The following is a 20,188-nucleotide window of genomic DNA, read 5'->3' on the forward strand; positions in this document are numbered from 1 at the left end:
CCGATTTTCTCATTCAAGAGTGGAGGGATGGTCATATGCCCTGTGGACTCACCCCTCTCCACCCAGAACATTAAGTCTTCAGTTCTGGAGTGGCTCTGAGGACTGTTTTGGGGTAAATGCAACATGCAGGGGGCTGTCCTGCTGGAGAAGGTGAAGTGATTTGAGGATTCATCTCTATCCCAAGGCCTACTGAAGAATATGGGGTTGCTTTCGGAGAAGATAATATACTTTGCGAACTTGGAAACAGTGGCTTTCCTGCTTTATCAAACAGTAAGGATTCTTACTGCCAGTGTTTCAGGGTTTCCTGTTTCTGGGCCCAGGAAGCTGACCATCATAGATACGGTTGGCAACTTTCTGTTGAGGGGGTACAAAGGTGACCCAAGATTCCTGATTGTAAAGCATGCTACCTTCTTAGCGCCTATATTGTTTGCACTAAACCTCTGTAACTGAGAGACCCCCAAATAACAAGACTGAAGTTTATTTCTCTTTCCTGTGACTGTCCAGGTATGGTTATTCCTGGGCTGGTCCAATGACATTGCCGTCCTCAAATAATGGTTTCAATTCTGGTCTAGTTGTCACCATCTCTCAGCCCTCAGGAATAGGGAAGGTTGAGGGGTATGCTCTTGTTAACATAGCTTCTACTCACATCTCTCTGGTGGCCACGAAGCTGCAAGAAAAGTTAGAAATGTAGCTTCTGATTAGATGAACTTGTGCCCAGCTAAGCTTGAGAGTTCTGTGATTAAAAGAAGTAAAATGGACTTATTGGTGAACAATAAGCAAAGGCATGCATTATCAGTTCAGTTCAGTCACTCAGTCGTGTCCAACTCTTTGAGACCCTATGGACTGCAGCACGCCAGGCCTCCCTGTCATCACCAACTTCTTGTGTTTACCCGAACACATGTTCATCGAGTCAGTGATGCCATCTCATCCTCTGTTGTCCACTTCTTATCCTGCCCTCAATCTTTCCCAGCATCAGGGTCTTTTCAAATTAGTCAGTTCTTCACATCAGGTGGCCAAACTATTGGAGCTTCAGCTTCAGTATCAGGCCTTCCAATGAGTATTAAGGGCTGATTTTCTTTAGGATGGACAGGTTGGATCTCCTTGCAGTCCAAGGGATTCTCAAGAGTCTTCTCCAACACCACAGTTAAAAGCATCAATTCTTTGGCACTCAGCTTTCTTTATAGTCCAACTCTCACATTTGTACATGACTACTGGAAAACCATAGACTTGATTAGACAGACCTTTGTTGGCAAATAATGTTTCTGCTTCTAATATGCTGTCTAGGTTGGTCATAACTTTTCTTCCAAGGACAAGCGTCTTTTAATTTCATGGCTGTGGCCACAGTCTGCAGTGATTTTGGAGCCCCCCAAAATAAAGTCTGTCACTGTTTCCACTGTTTCCCCATCTATTTGCCATGAATGATGGGATCAGATGCCATGATCTTCATTTTCTGAATGTTGAGCTTTAAGCCAACTTTTTCACTCTTCTCTTTCACTTTCATCAAGAGACTCTTTAGTTCCTTGCTTTGTGCCATAGGGGTAGTGTCATCTGCATATCTGAGGTTATTGATATTTCTCCCAGAAATCTTGATTCCAGCTTGTGCTTCATCCAGCCCAGCATTTCTCATGATATATTCTGGATATAAGTTAAATAAGCAGGGTGACAATATACAGCCTTGATGTACTCCTTTCCCTATTTGGAACCAGTCTGTTTTTCCGTGTCCAGTTCTGTTGCTTCCTGACCTGCATACAGATTTCTCAAGAGGCAGGTCAGGTGGTGTGGTATTCCCATCTCTTTAAGAATTTTCCACAGTTTATTGTGATCCACACAGTCAAAGGCTTTGGTGTAGTCAGTAAAGCAGAAATAGATGTTTTTTCTGAAACTCTCTTGCTTTTTCAATGATCTAACAGATGTTGGCAATTTGATCTCTGGTTCCTCTGCCTTTTCTAAATCCAGCTTGAACATCTGGAAGTTCACGGTTCATGTACTGTTGAAGCCTGGCTTGGAGAATTTTGAGCGTTACTTTCTAGTGTGTGCTGCTGCTGCTGCTAAGTTGCTTCAGTCATGTCCGACCCTGTGCAACCCCATAGACGGCAGCCCACCAGACTCCCCCGTCCCTGGGATTCTCCAGGCAAGAACACTGGAGTGGGTTGCCATTTCCTTCTCCACTGCAGGAAAGTGAAATGTGAAAGTGAAGTCTCTCAGTCGTGTCCGTGAGATAAGTGCAATTGTAGGGTAGTTTGAGCATTCTTTGACATTGCCTTTCTTTGGGATTGGAATGAAAACTGACCTTTTCCAATCCTGTGGCCACTGCTGAATTTTCCAAATTGGCTGCCATATTGAATGCAGCACTTTCAGAGCACCATCTTTTAGGATTTGAAATAGCTCCACTGGAATTCCATCACCTCCACTAGTTTTGTTCATAGTGATGCTTCCTAAGGCGCACTTGACTTCAAATTCCAGGATGTCTGGCTCTAGGTGGGTGATCACACCATTGTGATTATCTGGGTCGTGAAGATCTTTTTTGTATAGTTCTTTGTATTCTTGCCACCTCTTCTTAATATCTTCTGCTTCTGTTAGGTCCATACCATTTTTTGTCCTTTATTGTGTCCATCTTTGCATGAAACGTTCCCTTGGTATCTCTAATTTTTTTTGAAGAGATCTCTAATCTTTCCCATTCTATTTTTTTCCTCTATTTCTTTGCACTGATCACTGAGGAAGGCTTTCTTATCTCTCCTTGCATGCATGATAACCTGCCAAAATTTCAGATCTACAAACCATCACCCTGTTCATTTCTTTGGCCAAAAGAAATGTAAACTGTACAGGTACAAACTGCTATATTTTAAAATGGATAATCAACAACAACCTACTGAATAGCACAGGGAACTCTGCTCAACGTTACATGGCATCCTGGATGGGACGGGAGCTTGGGGGAGAATGGATACATGTATATGTATGAGCGAGTCCCTGTGCTGTGCACCTGAAACCATCTCAACAGTGTTAACTGGCTATACTCCAATACAGAAGAAAAAGGTTTTTAAGAAAATACACTACATTGTCCAAAAAAACCACAAATATATCCTTGGTGTTTTGAGGAGGATAGACCATGAGCTGGAAAAGGATACAGAAAGTTGCAAGTAGCTGTCACACTGATAGTGTTGATAAACAAGGTCTGGTGTGCAGGGAAAGGTTTTGGCATCTGTGAGGATCAGTGTGTGTGTTTGGTAAGAGATGGCTAACCTGATCAAGAGAGTTCAACTGAAATTTGATGGGAAGAAAAAAAGGATTGAAATCTGACTGAGTAGAGAACAATAGGCATAGCAAAGGGAAGACCAGTGGCCAAGGAAGAGAACTTCAGTAATTCGCTAAAAGAACACCAGGAAGCAGGGTGGTTGTCATACCTGTATGCAGCCGCTGAGGACTAAGCAAAGTGAACATTAAAAGTTGGGCCTTGATTTAATCATCTAATTTGTCTCACCAGGAAGGTTAGGATGTTTCTAATGATGAAGATAGGGTTCTAGAAGGGACTATTTTGCTTTAAGAAGCAGGCCTATGGAAACCCAGGCCCTAAAGGTAGATTTCTAGGTGAGGGCAATGGGGACAGAGAAACCACAGAAAGTTTGTTGTAGTAGGGTCAGTTTTATGGATTGCCACACAGGTTATGGATGGTACTTTTTCCTCAGAGATTATTACTCTTCGTGTTAGTCACTCAGTCATGTCCGACTCTTTGTGGCTTCATGGACTGTAGCCCACCAGACTGCTCTGTCCATGGAATTCTCCAGGCAAGAATACTGGATTGAGTTGTAATTCCCTTCTCCAGGGTATCTTCCAACCCAGGTATCGAACCTGGATCTCCTGCATTGCAGGCAGATTCTTTATCATTTGAGCCACCAGGGAAGCCCAACTCTAGAAGGGATGCCAAGCATGTTGGTAAAACCCACTGGAAGTTTTATTCTGCTAACTTCTTATAAACTCTTGACTTGTTCTGCTGATCATTTAATTTTTAAGAAGACTGAGAAAATAATGCAAGGGAGGATATCTCTGGATTTCTTTCTGACCCATAAGCAGAATTGGCCAGTGATATAAAGTGACAGGAACCGGGAGATGAAATCCCCAAAGAAGCATGCTTTGGGCAGAGCTCTGTACACTACAAACATTTCAAACAGTTCAAAGAAAGAAATAATCTCTCCTGTGGCCAAAGAAAATGGTAAAGAGACTTCAAAAGGAAAGGGATAGCTAAAACGTTCTGAAATATACCTGTAATCCCAAATAAGTCTAGTGAAGAGGGAAGGAGAGTGGCTCCTTGGAAATAGATCAATATGCTTACAGAGAGGACTTTTTCCTCTTAACTAATATTAAGGAAGGATATTCAGTCTGGCTCGATTGTCATGGCCACTCATCTTTAAGTAGCTTTCCCCCAGAATGTAAAGATGAGTAAAATTCAGTCATTGATCATGATATAGATCTAACATCTAGTGGTCAGGTTTCAAAGAGTAATCTCAAAATGTGGGCAACTTATGACATACTTGAAGGCACAAAAGTAAGGTAGGAGTTCAAAAGAGAAACAAAACCAGTGATGGGGGTGCTTTTGGAAAAGGTTTCATGGAGCAGATGATGCTTGCAATGCTGTTTGGAGGGTGGGGAGAATTTCTATAGATGGAAGAGAGACAGCAGATTAGAAGTATGCTTTGCAGAGAAGAACTAGCCTAAGAACCAAGGCAGAGTGGTGTAACTGCAGGAGAGTATACAATGTTAGGTATGCAGGTGAGATTTTACAGTTGAGGTTTGGTTAATACAACTAAAATATAACTGAGTGATGTCTCCCAAGTACTGTGCTTAGTGCATGACATGTATTATTTCAGTCGGTCTTCAGAAAGACTTAGTATGATTATTTGGCCCTTTTTTCAGATGAGAAAACAACTCAGTAGTTTAGTAACACAGAGTAGGTGGTAGATAGAACCAGAGTCTGAAGTCACATAAATTTCACTGCCTTGTGAAGGGCTTAGGATTTTTAACCAAGTTCAGTGATCAGTGAGAATTTGGTGTAGAGAAGAGACACTGAAATCTTTCTGGAAAGGTGAACTGGGCCAGGAGAACGTGAGGTAGATCTAAGTGTTGGAAAAGAAAAAGTGGAGACCGCCCCCCCCCAATGGGGGTCTAAAATGGATTGGCGGTTATAGGGATGAAAGAATGGAAAACAGATTTTGGGGTGAGGAGGGAGGGTCATGGCATAGCTAGAATCTGCAGAATTGGGGGATCTGGGAGAGAAAGTTGGGGCTGAAGCAGGAGAGGGGTGGTTGTTTTAATCAGAATCAGGGGAGTCAGCACAGGTATCAGCATAAGGGAATGATGAGTTTGCTCGTGAAGTAAGCAGTAGGCTTCCTGTTCCAGTGATAAATCCAGGCATGTCCACCAGGCTGTGGGCTAGAAGGGTGAGGGCAGCAGAGCACGTAGACAGCGGCCTAACTAGGGGACATGTGACCAGCAGTAGGGGCTCGGTGTTAGAACCAAGCCCTGGCCATCAAGGCAGCCAGTCTGTATTGCCAGAGAGGGTTTATGCATAGCAAGCTCTTCCTATTTTTTAAGGATGTCAGACCTATGAAAAGTCTATTTGAAGTGTTTGATAAGGTATCTATCTTGTGATAACCTTGTGAGCAAGGTAGAAAATTAAGGTCTGAGTCAATAGCTTCTCTTCTGGTGAAGCCTAGGATTTGTTTAGGTGTGTGACATGGAATTTTCATAAGATTTGGAAATAACCTGTGCCACCTCCTCCACATCTGCCTGTAAGTGCACTCTCCTAGAAATCCTGCCAGCTCTGAATTATCCATCTGTAAACTTCCAGAAGGCTAGTAGTAAGGACCATGGCCATTCAGGCCCCTCCCAATCTCCTGTTCCTTTCTTCACTGACGTGCTGTCTTCCAGTTCTGTGCACTAGAATCATCATTTGTCTGTCTCTTCCTCCCTTCCCGCTTGGAGACATTGGAGGCAGTTGCAACTGTCAAGCTGAGGCCAGGGCTCACCTAAAGAAATACCATGGAAGGCAGCCTAGAGTAGGAAGAAAACTATCCATTGTCAGAACGTCTTGCCAACAGCCCAGCAGCAGCTTGTACAACTTTCTAGCTTAAAAAAAAAAAAAAAAACAACTTATTTAAACATCATCTAATTTCACCAACTCTTTGAAGTGGTTTCCAAGAATACACACGCTACACAGGAAATAGTGGGAAGTCAAGAGAATTGGAGCACAGGGACAATAAAGGTAAGCCAAGCACACGGAGAGGCTCTTCTTCTGCCACTGAGGTTCACCAGCAGTGCGGCCATCAAGCTGATTCATGCACCCTCGTGCCCCAAATAAAGAGGCATACGTTTTTATGTATAAATTCTCAATGACTAAAAGCTTTACCAAGCTGGTCACTTAGAAGAGGCACTCTGATACTGAGATCTGAACGTATAGCCTATTCTTGTAAAAGTCCTTCAAAGAAATCTTTGTCTGGTGTGAATTGGTATGGCCATTTGGAGGAGCAATATGGAATAGCTGGTAAAACTAAAACTAGTTCTACCTTATGATACAGCAGTTCTGCTTATTTTAGACAGTCAGGCCACAGCCTCCCAAGCAGCAGATCCTGTAGCACTGTTCTGAAGGGCAAAGAATCAGAAACAACCTAAAGGAGAAGAAGTCAGTGGAATGACTTATCAAAAATCAGAAATCATGCCATGGAATTATGTGGTAGGAATGAACTTGGGTGTGTGTGTGTGTGTGTTAGTTGCTCAGTTGTGTCTGACTCTTGCAGACTCATGGACATCTCTGTGCATCAGAATAGCCCACCAGACATCTCTGTCCATCGAATTCTCCAGGCAAGAATACTGGCGTGGTTAGCCATTCCCTTTTACAGGGGATCTTCCCAACCCAGGGATTGAACCCACATCTCCTGCATCGCAGGCAGATTCTTTACCATCTGAGCCACCAGGGAAGCCCAGTGTATGCGTATGTGTGTGATAATTTTGAGTGAAAATAAACCAGCTGCAGAAAGAAACATATGGTATGATAGTATTTATTATGCACAATTTTTAAAAGAAAAATGATAAATATGTGTATGCAAATAAGGATGGAGACCTATTAATTTGGGTTGCTAGGAATATAGATATTTGTATGTATCCTTTTTATTTTTCTCATTAAAAGAGAAAAGCAGCCACCGTGGTGTTTTCACAACAGTGACCACAACATCCTGTAATAACTCATCCAGAGATGACTGCCCCCTTACCTTTCCTGTGCTTTTATTAACTCGTCGAATCACCCCAACAACCCTTTTGGGGCAATGCTTTATTTCCAACTGTCAAATGAAATACAGGATTTGAGAGGCTGAAAACGTGCCTAAAGCCACCTACTAAGGTTGGATTTGAACCCAGGCAGTTTGAATGCAGACCTTGTAGTCTTTTTCGCCCTAATTTTATTTATTTGTTTGTTTGTTTGGGGCTATGCTAGGTCTTCCTTGCTGCTCTGGCTTCTCTCTAATTGAGGCAAGTAGGGGCTACACTGTGGTTGTGGTGTGCAGGCTTCTCATCGCAGTGGCTTCTTTTATTGCAGAGAGTGGGCTCTAGGGCACGTGGGCTCCAGTAGTTGTGATTCCTAGGCTCCAGGGCACAGGCTCAATAGCTGTGGCACCAGGGCCTAGTTGCTCCCCGGTGTGTGGTATCTTTCTGGACCAGGGATTGAACCCGGGTCTCTCGCATTGGCAGATGGATTCTTTACCACTGAGCCACCAGGGGAGCCCCAGAGCTTGTAGTCTTAATTATTCACTACTCTACAGAATTTCCCAGTATCCTCGGGTGGTTGTTGGCTTAGCTCTTTGTTTTTACAGATATGATCTCTTTCATTGTAGGTCAGAGGCTTAAGTCTAGAGGACAGTGCAGAGAAAGCAATTCTTCACAGATCAGAATGGTACAGTTCCATCAGCTCATCCATTTGATGATTTGGCTTGAGCTGGGTGTACAAATTATATTTCTGGATTATTTGCTGGTGGCCCTCAACCCTTTTTCCACATCAGAATCACTTGTGGAGGTTTTAGAATATAAAAGCCTTTCCCCCCACTCCGGGTTGCAATATGATAGATTTGGGCCTGGCCATCAGCATTTTAGAAAGTTCCCTACGTAATTCTAATGTGCAGTCAGAGCTGAGATTCATTGCCTATAAAGTCTGGACAGTACAGTGTTCAAGGTCATAATGTTTGGCAAGAACCTGGAGGGATAGATGTTTTGTGTTGAGGAAGGATAAGTCTGTGGGTGGTGACTCTTGTGATCAGACCACAGTGATTGTCTTGTGAAATTCAGGCTCCTGATCAGGATGAAGGGATTCACAGACTTCTGCCTGCCCCACTGTACCCATGTGGACCTTGGCAGGATAGGATTTTTACAGCCAACTGTCTTCCAGGTTTTTGGAGATCTGTTGGAGAAAACTCACCATGATGGGAGTGGGGACAGGAAACACACATACCTGGCTTTTGCTGTCCTTGGCTTAAAGGAGAAGCTAAGAAACAAGACAGAATCTTCCTCAGAAAAGAGCTCAGGGTCTCCTCCAATCTCCTGATGAAAGTACACTGGATGCCCCAAGGTTCTCTGCCAGAGATGCAGTATTCAACTGCAGCAGTGATCCTTACACCCGTGTGTCAGAATCTTGCTGAAAACAGATGACTCAGCCCCACCCTCAGTTCCCAAATCTGCAGGTCTGTGGTGGGGCCTGGGAATTTGCATTTCTCTCACAAGCTCCCAGGTAATGTTGATGCTCCTGGTCTGAGCTCAATTTTTGAAAACCCACAAGCTTTGGATAATAAAAGAAGGTTTCGGAACTTCCAAAATCTGGCTTTTAAACAACGATCCTTGAGATTTTGAAGAAGGTAGATCTGGGCACTTTGAGAAATGAGACATGACTCTACAGTTATGGGGATTTGCAGTGGGTTGGCACAGTTGGTCCCCGAAACGTTAATTAATGAACAAATTAACATCAAGCTATGGAGAAAACCTCAGTGCCCTTGACACTCTTCTTATTAAATCTCCCGTGTGATTTACTTGCATGAGGACAGAATTCACACACCTGTGCAATCTCTGAATGGCACAACAAAGGAAAAGTTGGCCAAACACACAGAATGACAGTCGCTGCCCAGAAATACCTTGATAGGCTGGAATGATGAGTCAAAACTAATATGGGGTAATTAATCATAATAAAGAACCATCAAGTCCTGAGTTTCAGCTAAAGGAAGTAAGGAATCCTGCTCAGAAAGAAGGCAGGCCAGCTTCTCCACAGTTCCTATTACATCACAGTCCTAGAGAACGGAAAGTGCGTGCTGGGAAGAGGGTGGGAGTCCCCAGCCAGGATGAAGTGAGGCAGTAAGGCAAGGGAGGTGATTGTTTCCTTCTCTCCTGCTCTCAGCAGACCATACCTGGAAGTTGTCTTTACATCTGGGAACCAATTTCAGGGAAGCACAGACAAATTGAAGTGTAATCAGAGTTGGATATCTGTGATTATGAAGATCAGATAAGAAGTGGCTGATGCGAATGTGACCGTTTTGGGGAAGAAAAGATTTGCTGGGTGGAGAGTGGAAGTGGTGGTAGTTCCAATGCATCTTATGGTGATAGAACTGGTTCATCGTGTTCTCTTTAGTGATGGAGTGCAGATGGAGGACCCATGTGTCCTAGTGAGACAAAGTTCAACTCTAAGTGCAAAGGCATTTTTAACAAAAAGTAACCTGAGGTGCCCTGTTTCTGTTATGGGAAATGGTCAAGAAGAAATGATCTAGCAACGTTACTGAGAGAATTCTTGCTTTGCGTGAAAAGTTGGGCTAGAATTCACTCTTAGGTTCCAGGATTCTGTGTAGTGACTGACTAGTATTTTGAGGCTTTTCATTCTTTTTATTCAATGGTGGAAGATAAATGGTTTGAACAAAACTTAAACCTGGTGTCACTGTCAAGGTTTTTGTCTCATGGAAGCTGCCACACTTCAAATCTGTGTTCCCATGCATTTCTATTGCTGGATTGAGACCTGCGCAATAACATGTTCCTCTCTGAAGATGTGGAACACAAAGGGCAGATAATGTGCTTTTCATGGATTGGGAGGGGGAGGAAATGGATATTCTGTTTTAATGTGACAAAGTAAGCATTTGAATCTTTAGACCTCTAGACCCCTGTCCTCCCAGCAGGTCTAGGATAGAGAAAATACAAGGACAGAAGGTTTGTGGAGGGGCTGCCTGCCATTAGGGTAGAGGGGGTGGCAGCTCCTTTGCCTCTGAGCCGCAGGACTCATCCCCCAGGGACAGTCAGATGTCAGCCTCCCTGCATCAGTCCAGCCATCCAGAGTCCAGATAGTTAACGCAGATTGGCCAGCATCGCACACAGAAAGCCAGGGCCAGCTGTCCAAGGGCATTGTGGTTAGAACTAGCTTCTGGAAAGCTCTGATCATTTTGGAGCTTACAGTCAAATAATGAAAGCCCTACTTTTGATCATGTAACATTTTGGGGAATCAAGATGTTTCAGAAGGTATTATTTCCAAAAAGATGCATATCCAGGATTTGAATAATTTTCTTTTACCAATGAAGACCAGAAATGGACATTCCATTATACATATTTTGGTGTTACTTCAGTGTATAATTTATGCATATATTTGTCAGCTGAAATACAAACATACAACATGAAGCTGTGAGTTCTAGTTTTATTTGAGGGCTTACTGAGGGCTGTAGCTTGAGAGACAGCCTCTCAGATTGCCCTGAAGACTGCTTCGAAGAAGTTGGGAGAATAGCTCATTAGGTATGGGATTTGGGAGAAGGGGTACATGCAGTCAAGCACACATCTTGGCAGGGGGTTGCTGCCAGTCATGAGGAACAAATATCTTAGTTAATGGTTTTAGTACTTTTCTAAGTATGGAAAGATGCAAGAAACTGCCTGCATAAAATTTCTTCTGAAAATATCTAGCTATCTAAAGGCCTGTTCTGCCAGTTTTCCCAGAGCACAAAGTGCCTCATTCCTGATTCCACCCCGAAATCCTTTCATGGTATGTTGAAGGTCAGTGACTGCGGTGGCTAATCCTTGAACTGGGTGGTAAAGGACCTTCTTTAGTTGGCATATCTTACTGGGAAATTTTAAATTAGCTGAAACTGTATGCCATCTGGTCTTCATAGGAGTTGTTTCCAAGGCTGGAAGCAAACCCTGTGTTTTTCAAGCAAAACATGACCAAATGTGTGAGTGCAGACCCTCAGGTCTAATAGATCAATAAATGGCTCTGTTATATGCTGCCATTCCAGAGCTACAAGTTTAGTTGCTTTTGGGGGCAGCCAGCGGTGATGAACTATGTGGCTTTAATCTTTCTGCATGTATGGCTTGTCCCAAAGTAAGCATGCTGCTTTGACAGTTAAAAAATCTGTTCACACTTGTGTTACAGATTTGGGGAAATGTTAATATATTGAAAGACAAAAACGTTTCAACATTCTGTAGAGTACTTATTTGTTTTTGGTTGCAAGAGGAGTATAGGATTGTATCTTTGGTACATATGACACTTCCAGGAAGTCAAGTAAGGAGGATATGAAACTAGCTTCTGTTAAGTGTCTATTGGATTCAGGGCAGGCTCTTTATCCTCATTTTCTCATTTAATCCTCACAGTTCCCCGTTTCCTACATAAAGAAACCCTGAAAATCAGAGAGGTTAATACATTGATCAAGGTGAACAGAGTTTGTAATAAGGGAGCACCAATTTAAACCCAAGTCTAGCTCCTTTCAAGGCACATAAGTCTTTACAAAAAAAATTTTTTTAATTGAAGTGCTTCCCAGGTGATGCAGTGATAAAGAAACTGCCTGCCAATCCAAGAGACACAAGAGATGCCAGTTTGTGCCCTGGGTCAGGAAGATCTCCTGGGGTACAAAATAGCAACCTACTCCAGTTTTCTTGCCTGGAAAATTCCATAGATAGAGAAGCCTGGGGGACTACAGTCCATGGGGTTGCAAAGAGTCAGACATGACTGAGCACACACACGCATAGTTGATTTACAAGGTTGTGTTAATTTCTGCTGTACAGCAAACTGACTCAGTTATACACATATATACATTCTTTTATATATTCTTTTCACTATGGTTTATCCCAGGATATTGAATATAGTTCCCATCCATTCTATACATAATAGTTTGCATCTATAAACCCCAAACTCCCAGTCAATCTCTCCTCCATCCCTTCGGCAACCACAACTCTGTTCTCTATGTCTGTGAGTCTCTTTCTGTTTCACAGGTAGGTTCAGTGAACATGAGTTTGAGCAAGCTCTGGGAGATGGTGAAGGACAGGGAAGCCTGGCGTGCTGCAGTCCATGGGGTTGCAAAGAGTTGGACATGACTGAGTGACTGAACAAGAAAATCATTTGTGCCATATTTTAGATTCTACATATAAGTGATACATGGTATTTGTCTTTTTCTTTCTGACTTCACTTAGTATGATAATCTCTAGTTGCATCATCGTTGCTGCAAATGGCATTATTTCATTCTTTTATGGATGAGTAGTATTCTTTTGTGTGTGTCGTCTTCTTTATTCATCCATCTCTTGGTGGACATTTAAGTTATTTCCATGTCTTGCTATTGTAAATAATGCTGCTATGAACATAGGGGTATGTGTATCTTTTTAAATTATGTTTTTGTGTAGATATATGCCCAGGAGTGGGGTTGCCAGATTATATGGTAATTTTATTTTTTAGTTTTCTTAGGGACCTCCATACTGTTTTCCATAATGACTGCACCAAATTGATAGGCTACAGACCATAGTGTTGCAAAGAGTTGGACATGACTGAAGCAACTTAGACTGTACCAACTTACATTCCCGCAAGCAGTGCATGAAGGTTCCCCTTTCTCCACATCCTTACTGACTTTTGTTATTTGTGTTCTTTTTGATGATAGCCATCCTGACAGTTGTGAGGTGATGCCTCATTTTAGTTTTGATTTACATTTCTCTAATAATTAGTGATATTGATCATCTTTTCATGAAGGCACATAGGTCTTGATGTGAATCTCTTCTTTGTGTCTTTTCCCAAACTGTACATTTTTTTCTTAGTGAAAATTTCTAAAATAGGTCTTAAAATAGCCTTTGTTGCCAAACTGCTCGACAGTGCTTTGGTCTTTTATTCTTCCCCTTTCTTGGTAGATATAGGAGTTCTCTCTTCCTTAATTGAGCCTCGGGACGGCATATGTTTGCACCTCTTATGCCCAGTGGACTTGTAACCAGAGCTCCATTTTTACTTGGACCTGACCCTGCTGCTTGTCCAGATGGGTGGCAGTGGTGAGAGAGGACCCAAGCTCATCTCAGAGGCCCAAAAGGAACATTTTTGAATTGACGTAAATGCATTGAGCTTCTTATCCCTATTGGATTTGGCTACTAGGTGATTTGTTGAAATGAGAGTGAGTCTCAGAGTGAGTTCTGTTGCACAACAAACACTTGAATTAGCCAGAAGGCACAAGAGCTGTCATATTTCCTGTTCTGGCAAGCTCAGGAGGTCCCAGCTCTCTGTCCCTGGGGTATGTTGACAAGTACCTGCAGGAGCAGAAGAACCAGCTCCCCACCAGGCAGATCAAGGGCCAGAGGGTGCAGAAACCTTGTGGGGAGGCTGCATATGCTCCATTTCTTGATCCAGGTGGTGGTTATGTCAGTATTTGCAAATATAAAATGTAAGCTCTCAGGGTTGTCTGTGCACTTAAGATTTGTTCACTTTACTATATATAAGTTGACTAAGTGAATATTAAGGGGGAAATATTGTCCTAAGGTTGTTCTCAGTCTATGAGCAAGGAAACTCTTGTATGTTTTTCAAACCAATAATCTTCTTGAGTTAGAGGTTGTCCATGGGGGATCGAAAGCACCAGTGTTTTTCATGTGTACCTGCCTCTTCAAGACTTACACCACTGGATCTGTGGCCTGGCCGCTGGCCAGCGTCTGTCTCCCTACAGGGCTTTCTCTTTGCCCTTTTACTTAGCTAGTTGGAGTAGATGACACCAGACTTTCATGTGACTCCCCTTTGTCGAGGTCCTCTGTGTAAGGACTCTCATTGAGGTCTTTCCTCTGGTGACCCACCTCCACGCCCTCCCCCCTGCCCCGGCCAACCCCAGGCCAGCCTGCGGGGTCCCATGAGTTGGAGGCAATAGCTGCCTCATTTCATGCAATCAGCTTACTCCTCTGGTACCTTAGTCTGGGGCTACTACTGCCTTCATTCTTTATTCTGCCCTGATTTAAACATATCCTTTCCCCAGAATTTGACTTCTTTTGACCTTTAAGTTGCCCCTGGTAATTTTGACTGAATTTCTGATGAGGTTAGACAGGAAGGTGCTGGGGGATGAAACATCTATTTCCTTAGGCATCATCTCAGACTCACCCAGGGGTGGATGTGGGCAGGGTTGTGGATGCCCCACTTTTTCTTTTACCCAGAAGAGGAGGAGGAGGAGGCAGGGGTGGGCCCACAGCAGATGGTACCTTCAGAGGTCTTTACTCAAAGTTCCAACTTCAATGAGTATGGGATTTAGCTTACTCACAGCTCTGGCCTTAGTCACTGTTGCCTGCAAGGTGAAGTTTGACAGGGTTAAAAGATAAAGATGACTCTTTTAATCAGATGCCTCTACTCTAGGACAGGATTATGGTGTTTCTGATTTGGCACAGCTTCAGAATTGTGACTCTTGTTTTATGGACTAAGTGCTCTTTTCTGTCTCTCTGTGCATGTCACTCTTCACCTTGTCCCATGCTCTCACTGTTAGCATCTCAGCCTTGAAACAACAAAACAAAACAAAAACACACACAAAAGTGGAATCCCTTTGTTGGTATTTCTCATCCACTGTGAAACCGGTTGTCATGGCAATGGCTGCCCCCACAGACATTTCATCATTTGGGGTTCCATCAGGTTTTTCTTTTTCTTTCTTTCTTAAATAGCAACAGCCAACACTGCTTTTAAACACACTGTTGATATATCTTAACAGCCTCTCTTGTCATTTTTAACTGGGCTGCATTTGCTTCTAACTTTAGGTACAATTAGTCATGCCCCATAAGTAAAGCTAACTTCCCAGGAGGCTGGTGTTGGTTTGCTTTTAGTCTTATTTATTGTTGGATTCGATATATGATGAATACGTAGATTGGTAGGGAAGCTCTATAAAAGCAACATGAGAATTGAGTTCTATGGCTTACAGCTACCTTTATTTTCTGAGATTTTGATGTTTTTCTTTGTTGTCTTGGGTTTATTTTATGACCTTGGCATACTCATTATTTTAGAAGTGTTAGTGAAAGGAATAGTAGACTTGAGTATTTAACAATTAACCAGAAGTTTGATATAATATTTAACTAGCTTGTTCCTGGACAGCTATATAATTCTTTATTATTTACTAAGAACAAAATAAATTAAATTAAAATTTTTTTAAATTATTGTTAACATGCTTGGGAAAGTTGTAGAAGTTTTTTGAACTTAGTGTGTTAAATAAAAGTCTGAAGGCAAAACCTAAACATGTTAGTCATCCTTAACTCAGGGCTGTGGATGAAGGCAGTGGTCCCCCTCTAAAGAGCTGACGGGTTGGCCAGGGGCAGTACAGCCAACCACTTGTAAATGTAACCAAAGGAGGCTGGCACCAAACCCAGGTTCAACTGCTCCCTGCTCAGCAGGCCAGAACTCAAGAGACAAGAGTTGGCGGAAAAGGAAAAATTGCTTTATTCAGGAGGCCAGCAACTTGGGAAGATGGTGGACTAATGTCCTAAGACTATCTTCAAGTTGCCAGTTGGGAGACAAAGCTTTTAAAGACAGTGAGAGTGAGGGGGCTGCGGGGTGTTTGATCAGCTTTTGCACAGTCCGCATACTGATTGGCATCAAGGTGAAGTTTCAAACATCACCAGTCTTCTAGTTTCAATCCAGTCAGGGGTCTCCATGCTTGTGGTCAGCAGTTTTCATCTGGTGGGGTCCTGATTTCAGCAAAAACAGGTCTGAATCAAACCTTGATATCTTTCATGGAACTGGGAGTTCAGTGACTCTGCTGGTTTATGGTCTAAATTGTTACCGGTTTCCTGGCCCCAAAGCCATTCTTTGTTTCTACATCATCACATTTCCTAATCATTAACTCTTGAGCCAGCCTTTTGAGACTCAGGGGAGACCTAGGAAACTAAAGCTTTCCTATAAATAAGAGGCAGGCGGAGGATGTGGGGATGGGGATTGGTGACGTAACAGTCTCAGAAACTTGGTCTGTCCTGAGAAGGCTCCACAGGCTCCTGCCTTGTTACTTTGATACTCTTCAATCCTGAGGAGGAACAGTGTGAAACAAGAAAGGGAATAAACTTTTGGATAGGGGGATTAATCACCAGTTCAGCATGGAACTCAGTTTCAGGGGACTTAGTTTCATAAAGGGGTCCCTGCGTCTGTCCTGTCCATCCCCTTCCCCACCAGAGATACCCGCCATCTTGGAGATCGGTGCTGTGGAAAAGATGGAGCGTTGCCTCTTCAGAGCTGGCTTCTGATGTGCTCCCTCCTGAGTCTTCCTAGCTTAGCTCCTCAGTTCTCTTAGGTCCCAGAGATGGGGCAGTAGCTGTTCTCACCAGCCCTGGCTACCCAGGCATGCTCATTTCCAGCACCAAGGTTATAGGCCTGGCATCTAGCCTGGATTCAGTCACTTGCTGGCTGTGTGATTGGTCAAGTGACCTAACTTCTTAGAAACTTGGCTTTTTCCCCTGTAAAACACAGATCATACCCATCCCATCAGACTTGGATGAAATGAGACACTGTGTGGGGAACCCCTATTACAGTGCTTGGCCATAAGTAGTATGGACTCACCAGATGACCACTGCTTTAGTTTTGTGCTTAGTTGCTCAGTTGCGCCCACCAGGCTCCTCTGTCCAGGAATCCAACTGGGGTCTCCTGCATTGCAGGTGAATTCTTTACCAGCTGAGCTACCAGGGAAGCCCTTACTAATATACTGATAGATGATATGGAAAATTCTGCTTCCCCCATGGTTTTTGTTACACCATGTTGTAGTTTTTTTAAGATGTCTCCAGAAACCTTTGGTAGAACAAATTCCCCAACCACATCCCCTGAAAAAAACAGAAAGGGATTTTTAAAAATTGTAGTAAAATATACATAACATGAAATTAACTTTTTAACCATTTTCAAGTATATAATTCAGTGACATTTAGTACTTTCACAATATACCGGTTCCAGAACATTTTAATCACCATTAAAGGAAACCCTGTAGCTGAACTCTATTCCTCAAATCCCCCAGCCCCTGACAACCACTAATTGGCTTTCTGTCTCTATGGATTTGCCTGCTTTGGATGTTTCATAAAAATAGAAACATATAATATGTGGGGTATTTTTTATGTCTGGCTGTTTCATTTAGCATAATGTTTTAGGGTTCATTTATGTTATAGCTTGTGTCAGTTCTTCATTCCTTTTAATTACTGAATAAATAATTCCATTGTGTGAATATACTCTTTTAGTCTGTTTGGGCTGTTCTAACAAAATTTCGCAGTCTGGATGGCATATAGGCAATAGAAATTTATTCCTCACAGGACTAGAGACTGGAAGTCCAAGATGAGGATGTCAGTATGGTCAGAGTACCCTCTTTGGGTGGCAGGCTTATCATGGTAGCCTCACATGGTGGAAGGGGCTGGGGACTTCTGGGGTCTCTTTCATAAGGGCAGTAATTCCATTCATGAGGGCTCTTCCCTCAGGACCTAACACTTCCCCAAACCCCTACCTTCTAATACAATCTCATTGGGCATTAGGATTTCAACATATGAATTTGGATGGTGGGGTTGGGGGGAGGCACAAACATCTAGACCCCTATCATTTACAGTATGTAATTTATTCGTTTATCAGTTGATGGACATTTGGGTTATTTTTACCTTTGGCTATTGTGAGTAAATAGTATTGCTGTGAACCTTCTTGCACAAGTTTTTGTTAGAATACTTTTTTTAATTCTTTTGGTATATACCTAGGAGTATGTGCTGAATCATAGGATAATTCTATGTTTAACTTCTAAAAATCTGCCAGACTGTTGTCAACTGCAGCTGCACCATTTTGAAGTTCTAGCAGGAATACCTGGAGGTTCCAGTTTCTTCCAACACTTGTTATTTTTCAGGTTTTTGATTATATCTATCATCATGGGTATGAAGCGGTATCTCACTGTGATTTGGGATTTTTTTATGGTACAGATTTTCTATGTGTCTGGACTCAGATTTTCTACTAGTGTTCTTAAGCCTGTCATATTGCAAAGCTACATGAAAACCCACATACATGAAAAACCACCGCCATAATTTTCAATAAGAGATAGGTATAAAGCATCTTTTTCTTCCCAGCCCCTGATGTGACTAACCATCATGGATCTGTAATCTGTAGTATAGATAAACCACTTTCAGACATTCAGTGGCTAATTATAGATGATGTCTGATGCCTGGACCTTTTTGTTAATTCTTTTATTTTGGTTTTAGGGATTTCTTCTAGGGCATCCAAAATGCTTTTAAAACATATTGGATAAGAGCTGAGCCACCTGCCTGTGTGGGACTTCCATACTCCCTGCTCCACGGTCTTCTGATGGCATTCTGACTACACTGAGGCCAAGTGACACGCTATTCAGGATGAGTGATGAGAAGAGCCTTTCGGTATCCCAAAAATTGGTCTCACCTTCAAGGAGCACAAGCAGCTGCTCTTCCAAGCAAGGAAGTCGACAGGTAAAGTTTAATGGAAATTTCAAGAGCAAATTTAAATCAAGAAATTTGCAGATTAAAATGTGTACATTTACTTGGGAACTCCTACTTCTCATTTTAGGAACATTTGCTTTTAGTCATATCTTAGTTATCTGAGAGGAGTAACTTTTAGAAAATTTTCATAATGCAGCTTGAGAGTCTGAAAATTTGTATTTGGCTCCTTGCATTATTTTATTCAATTGTTGCCACTGTCTTCCAACACAGATATTGATATTCCTGTTTTCTCTGTAAGGAAGCTGAGTCAGACCAACCAAGTTATTCTGCCTAAGGACACACAGATTGTTTAAGTGGCAGAAACAAGAAACCAGAGCTCATTCTATTTGACTTCAGAGCCCGCACTTTCTTTATACCCCGCTAACCAAAACAAAAAAGCAAACAATCACTTTTCCAGTAATTATAACATCCTCCCGCCCTCCTTTCCTTCCCTTTACCAAACCTTTTATGACTGCTTCCAGCCACAGAATGCCCCCTTATAACTTGGAGTCTCACCTGCTTCACTTCTCTAATGGGCAAGGGAAGCAAGTCAACAGAGAAGTGGTCAAAAGGAATTAAGTAGGAAAAAGTGAAACAAAGGACTGAATAATTAACTCCTAAATAACTGTCAGCTAATTATATGTTGTTCCTTGGTTTCCTTTCTTAAAAAATCCCTGTTGGCAGAATTTGCTGGTTTTAGATCCGTGGCAGTAAATGCACATTAATCATTATAATTCTTTCACCTTCAGTTAAGTAGAGAGTGGGCTGTCCAAAAGCTGCGGGTTTAACGCACAGTGGTCTCAGAGCCTTTTCAACGTCTGCAGGCTGTGCTGGCCTTGCCTTTCCTCCATGGGACGCACTGACCTAAATTGACCCTGAGTCCTTGATTCCAGATTTGGAAGCAACAGTCAAGCAACCACCCACCTCCGCACATCCACACATTTATGACATGTCATCACGGGTCTTTCCATTCCAACACTGCCTCGGACAGGGAGCTTGTCACCTCTCAATACTGCTTTGTAGTATTAGAATCTATAATTCCAGACAAATGAGATTTTGCCATAGGGGCATTTGAGGAGTTCTCCAAGGTCTCCCCTGAGAGGTTAGGAAGAATAATTTTTTCACCCATTACTGTCATCACCTCCTTCTGGGGTTAAAAACAAATGACGAAAATTACTCCTTGTCTAATGCATCATGTGCTGTGCTGTGCTATGCTTAGTCGCTCAGTTGTGTCCAACTCTTTGTGACCCCGTGGACTGTAGCCCTCCAGGCTCCTCTGTCCATGGGATTCTCCAGGCAAGAATACTGGAGTGGCTTGCCATGCCCTCCTCCAGAATACATCATGGCTCCCTAGGAATTCTAGTTTCATGAGGGTGGCTAATCTCACCCTCTTTGTCAGCTTTTCATGAGAATGTTTCTTTCCGTCAGCCACAAAGCTGGTTGGGATTAAAGCAAAGTGTATTATTTTCCCCCAGTGTTTTGT

The 20,188-nt window shown here is 42.6% G+C and overlaps 1 protein-coding gene across 7 annotated transcripts in view; it reads left to right on the plus strand.

The window, feature by feature from the left end:
- The window catches only part of OSBPL3 (oxysterol binding protein like 3), a 196,979-nt gene that overhangs the window by 78,609 nt on the left and 98,182 nt on the right, over positions 1-20,188 (plus strand). For 6 of the 7 annotated variants that reach the window (XM_006055276.4, XM_044946733.2, XM_006055273.4 and 3 more), the window contains one exon: positions 18,457-18,696. The exons of the other annotated variant lie outside the window; for it this stretch is intronic. In XM_006055276.4, the coding sequence (XP_006055338.3) occupies positions 18,604-18,696 (93 nt within the window). In that variant the 5' untranslated portion in view covers positions 18,457-18,603. The remainder of the gene's footprint in view (positions 1-18,456; positions 18,697-20,188) is intronic. 7 annotated transcript variants of the gene reach the window in all.

Source organism: Bubalus bubalis, chromosome 8 (assembly GCF_019923935.1).
Source record: "Bubalus bubalis isolate 160015118507 breed Murrah chromosome 8, NDDB_SH_1, whole genome shotgun sequence".
NCBI classification, from domain to species: domain Eukaryota; kingdom Metazoa; phylum Chordata; class Mammalia; order Artiodactyla; family Bovidae; genus Bubalus; species Bubalus bubalis.